Source organism: Ranitomeya variabilis, chromosome 2 (assembly GCF_051348905.1).
Source record: "Ranitomeya variabilis isolate aRanVar5 chromosome 2, aRanVar5.hap1, whole genome shotgun sequence".
NCBI lineage: Eukaryota > Metazoa > Chordata > Amphibia > Anura > Dendrobatidae > Ranitomeya > Ranitomeya variabilis.
In genome coordinates this window covers 573,288,077-573,293,153 of record NC_135233.1, presented here as the reverse complement: position 1 = coordinate 573,293,153, position 5,077 = coordinate 573,288,077, and the positions used below count along the sequence as shown (strand labels likewise).

Here is a 5,077-nt window from a genome sequence, read left to right as displayed (position 1 = left end):
TTAAACGCTTGTAAAAGTCATGAATTCGAGCGATAGATAGAGTTTGGGGCGATAGATAGATGTGTCTATGTGCCCCCTAATTAGGTATCCATCTCACTAGACCGACCTGTGTGTGTATATATATATATATATATATATATATATATATATATATATATATATATATATATATATATATATATATATATATATATGTTATATTTATATACATATATATATGTATATATATAAAATGTGTGCATTTGCATTTGTATATATGCCTTGTGTGTGTATATATATATATATATATATATATATATATATATATATATATATATATATATATATTTAATTAGCCTATAAGTATATCTCTCTCTCTCTCTATATATATCTATATCTATATATCTATATATCTATATACACACATGTATATTGGTTATCTTCAGCAGACTCTTGCATTAATGAGAAGATTCCTGCATAAAATCGAATTCATTAGTAAAGGTCATTGTTTGATTGCTTAGCACAGATCAGGGCACTGGATGAAATTAATTAGGTTAACACATTCGCAGCCAATGACAAGCAGCAGATGATCACCGCTTTGTTTGCATAGTCCCTCCATCCATAATTTAATGGCAGATGCAAATTTAAACTCGATATTGAAAAATTCTAAAAACAAATGATTTCCATACTTCCTAAACTGTTCCTCTTCAACTGACCAACGGATTCATTTGCAATCCTGCCGATCGTATATTTACAGATGAACTGGACATATTGTTATTAACTCTTTGGTAACTTATTAGATTCACCTGCAGTCCCATGTAAGCGAATATATCGAGATTGCATTGGTTAAATTGTGGCAAGGTATGCTGACAGACAAGAGAAATTACAAGAGGCGTTTAAAAAAATTAAATTAAATTTGTATTATTAACTATGAAACAGTTCAGGGTAAAACAATGCGATTTATATATTTATGTTACAAAGAAAAGAAAACCAGCATCAGTCACTGTACAACGGATTGGATTCCATAATTTACTTCGAAGAGAGCGATGATCCATTTAAATACAAATTTGCTACATGAAATCTACACGATCAGATTGATAGAAATGATGGATTGATCTCCTCGGAGGAGGAATGGACCTTTATCCTGCACTGGCCTCACAGATTTTGCATTCTTTGAATTATTAATTTGCTCGATGGGATCTGGTAAAATGACAAGGCATTAATAAATAAAAGGAAGTCCCGAAGCTTGCAGAGAAGCCACAATTATAGGCTAGACATACCTTTCTTCATTTCATAAGAGGAGTCTTTGCTAAGGTCTACTTGAGGTTGGGACCTAAGTTTGCACTCTTTGGCCAAAGCCTCGGCTCTGGTTAGGACAGTCTGGGTTAATCCATTGAAGTGTGGATTGCTGTTAGCTGATGGGGTCGTGCTGGGTCCATGGTGGCTGTGGATGTGCCCAAAGGAGCCATAGTTCGTGTAGCCAGGATAAAATGGGGTGCTGTAGTAAAGGGGTCTGGATAAAACTGCATTGTTAGGGAAATGACAAGCAGCTGATGGAGATCTAGATGGTGAAGTAGGAGCAGCAGCCATGGGCTGAGGAGTGGTTGACCCAGGCCCTACTGGAACCTCGCTGCTTTCCTTAGTCTTGTCCGAGGAGGTGGCTATTTCAGCCAAAGACCACAGTTTAGGCTTGGAGGTGGATGCTGGTGGGGAGTGAATGACTGAGGTGGCATTGCTGGTGGCTGGGCCATGGTGGACTGGGGTACTCCTATGAACCAGGTCTATTGGGTGCGGTTGGTGATGGTGGTGGTGATGAAGATGTTGGGTTGCCTGTTGCTGGTGTTGATGATGATGGTGATGATGATGATGGAGATGATTGGGTACAGTCTGTTCTTCGTGTGCCTGTTGAACTTGACCTGCTTGACATATTGTTGGAGGTGAGCTGGGAGTAGATCTTTTGGAAACTAAGTCATTACTGTCTTCCACCTCAGAGTCGCTCCTCACTGAGATCAGCTCTTTCTCCTGGATGTTTTCCCGTTCTAGAAGATCTGGCTCGTCCACCAGAGAACTCCTGTTCACTGCACACACACACAAAAAGAGAGAAATATTCAGAAGAATGATCAAGAACCCATAATTACTATCCTCATAACCACTAAAAATATTATCTTGATACAGGAACACTTAAAACGCCACCAAGTCAATGAGGCATCAAGCCTAAGAATTCACCAACCTGTATCTACGTCTGTGTCCCCTTTTTCTTCTAGTTTCTGAGGCTCATCTTCATCATTCTTCTCCAGATCGATGTTCTCCTCATCTTCTTCATCTTCGCTTCTGTTCCTGGGTGTCCAAGTCATCTTATTCTCCTTTTTAAGCCTCCTCCGTGCGTTGGCAAACCAGGTGGACACTTGGGTGAGGGTCATCTTCGTGATGATGGCCAGCATAATCTTCTCCCCTTTGGTGGGGTAAGGATTCTTCCTATGCTCGTTGAGCCAGGCCTTTAAAGTGGCGGTGGCATCCCTGGTAGCATTTTTCCTGTAAGCAGGATCACCATAAGGATAAGATCCCAGAGGAGCACCATAAGGATGGTAACCTAACGAACCTGCCATGCTTGTACTGTGGTCATATGGAGAACCCTAGAAGAAGAAAATTAGAGATATATGTATGTAGCTTAACTAAAGTCAGGGGTCTGAGCAGAAATCAGATATATAAAGTACAAGAAACGCATTATTCATATATTATCAGAGTCTACAAGAAGTTCATAGAACATTGGATGCGTTTATAATTACGCACAGATAATATTCAATACCTACAGTGATTGATTAATTGAGTAAATGATTGGCAACCCTTCCTAGATACATGATTATTTTTATATTTTTTATGTCAAATTTACATATATAATATTAATTATTTAATTTTGACCAAGATACTACAAAGAGAACACAAAACTGAATTCCTTCTGTAACTGGCAATACAGGAATATACCCTTTAATTTAGTAGCATAACCACACTTAGGAATCGGTCTGCGACATGGAACCACAACATTCAGATATTCACCACGATTTACTCCCATCAGTATTCACAATGGGGGGAGCTAATTATATCTGCTCCAAATTAAAAAACGAATTAATAAGCCAAATACCTAACCCAGATACACGGATACGTAAGTGCAAATACGTTGGAAAAAATAATATTCGCACACTTTACTAACAGGATCACATCAGTTTCGGTGCAGTGTGAACTAATCCGCTTCAATAAAAAAAAACAAAAAACAAAAAACAAAAAACAAAACTGCAGTTAAATGTATTGGATTTATTGATTATCGATTGACAGGAGTAACATTTACATGGATGGAACAGATTGGATTACTTTGACAGAGGGAATCTTCAGATTGTAATTCGGATTATATTTTAACCCCTTCAGGCCAGTTATAGATTAACAGTTAGCTGGTTAATTTTTAAAAAAAACCTTTAGGTCAGATATTGATCAATTAGTTTATTCAGGGGGGATTCTGGATTAAAGGAATATTCACCTATCTATTTATCTGACATAGGCTCAGTGTGAGCCGAAACGTTACCATGTGGGTTTGAAATAAACCACATTTTTTTCATCTAAAGATTAAGAGTGCCGCCTTCATTTTTTTTCTATCTATCTATCTATCTATCTATCTATCTATCTATCTATCTATCTATCTATCTATCTATCTATCGGTCTGTCTGTCTGTCCCTATAGTATAATGCATGGACTTATACATATAATCTACACATGGAGTGTAATAAATGAACGCTGTATCACATACACACTGCTTAGAACTCCCTGTTACAATTAGGTTTACAGTTCTGCAGTTGATTCGGATCAGACCTGGAGTTCTGCAATTGCTGTAGGTGTTGACAATGGCAGTAGTTGTCCCTGCTCTCCGTATACCCCCTCTCCCTTTATGAGAAGTGTAATAGCAGCTCTTACCACATAAGAAGTGAATGCAGCAGCTGGGTCTCCACTGTACTGCAGGGGGGAGTTGAAGCCAGCAGAAGTAGCTGTAAAGGCTGTAGATCCAGCATAAGGGGAGAAGGCTGACCCAGAAGAAGACCTTCCCAACTCATCTGTCCTGGGTCCAGAGATGACACTGGTGCTGTATGCAGGGCAGGAGTACAGAGCCAATGAAGCAGATGGTTGATACAAGTAGCCCTGAGGATAGGACATGGCCAGACACATGCATACACTCTTATCTTGGGAGACACACTCTCTGCAAGAAAAAAGTAGGGGGGCCCAGGTCTACCAGAGGGTCTTCAAGGTAAACAAGCCCACCAGTTGCAGACTTGGAGATCAATGGGGACTGTCGCTGCCTCTTGCTGCTGGTATCTCTCTGCCTCTCTGTTCTTCTTACTGCCTTTCTCCCTGGTAAGATTTTTTTTTGTGCTCTCACTCTGTACAAGGAGGGAGGGGAGAGGTTGGGTGGGAGTGTGGGTTGGTGTAGACTTTAGCTTTGGAAGCAGGGAAAAAAAGGTCCTGCCAAGATGCTAAGTTGGAAATTGAGGAATCTGACGCCTTAATGCTCCTCCTTGTGGGTGTCGTCAGTGGAGAGGGATGGAGGGATGGTGGGGGGCTGCCCAATTATCTGCAGGCTTTCTCCCTTTCTCTTTTGACTCTTTCTTCCAAAGCAAAGTCTGCCCCTTGATGGTCATCACACACAATGCAAGCAAAGAGAGCAGCTAGGACTTCCCGAGCAGCCTGGGGTCACCTCCTGACCTGGAGGACTGAAGTGGGGAGAAGCCTGGAAACTCCTCTATCATCCGCTGAGTGAGGAGGCAGCCAATGTAGCCTTCTAGTGAGCGCCCTGTGTGAGTGCCAGGGGCAAACCCACAGCCAGCAGCACCCGGGGCAGAGAGTGGCCACACAAATCAGCAGATGGCACATGCAGCTGTACTATTAGCATTGCTATTGTTATTATTATTATTTTTATTATTATTTTTGTCTTGCAGTTGCGCTTCCTCTCTTCCAGGAATGTGTGATCACACTGCAGAGCAGGAGACCAGCTCTAAAGCCAGAGATTTAGCTGAGGATCTAAAAGAATAAAGGTATTTTACCCTCCTGTCTAAAACTC

General features: G+C 40.6%; 1 protein-coding gene and 1 long non-coding RNA gene across 4 annotated transcripts in view; one reads left to right on the top strand and one right to left on the bottom strand.

The window, feature by feature from the left end:
* Positions 1 to 884: 884 nt before the first annotated feature.
* Positions 885 to 4,487, bottom strand: IRX5 (iroquois homeobox 5). Its single transcript, XM_077288257.1, has 3 exons — positions 3,940 to 4,487; positions 2,210 to 2,612; positions 885 to 2,057 (listed from the first exon to the last, which is right to left on the bottom strand). The coding sequence occupies exons 1-3, from the start codon at positions 4,186 to 4,188 to the stop codon at positions 1,243 to 1,245; spliced, it is 1,467 nt and encodes a 488-aa protein (XP_077144372.1). The 5' UTR covers positions 4,189 to 4,487; the 3' UTR covers positions 885 to 1,242.
* A 138-nt stretch (positions 4,488 to 4,625) lies between these two features.
* The window catches only part of LOC143807067 (uncharacterized), a 28,194-nt gene continuing 27,742 nt past the window's right edge, over positions 4,626 to 5,077 (top strand). The window contains exons 1-2 of one of the 3 annotated variants that reach the window (XR_013221642.1): positions 4,626 to 4,773; positions 4,956 to 5,051. This is a non-coding gene — a long non-coding RNA (uncharacterized LOC143807067). Of the gene's footprint in view, positions 4,815 to 4,955; positions 5,052 to 5,077 lie in introns of all 3 variants that reach the window. The other 2 variants (XR_013221641.1, XR_013221640.1) reach the window with 2 other exon arrangements.

What these genes read in the sequence shown, in the direction of transcription:
- IRX5 (XM_077288257.1), bottom strand. Translation starts at nt 4,188, where the DNA reads ATGTGTCTGGCCATGTCCTATCCTCAGGGCTACTTGTATCAACCATCT. An exon ending in CTGCATTCACTTCTTATGTG is followed by an intron (nt 2,613 to 3,939) that starts GTAAGAGCTGCT and finishes TTCTTCTTCTAG; the next exon opens with GGTTCTCCATATGACCACAG. An exon ending in GGACACAGACGTAGATACAG is followed by an intron (nt 2,058 to 2,209) that starts GTTGGTGAATTC and finishes GTGTGTGTGCAG; the next exon opens with TGAACAGGAGTTCTCTGGTG.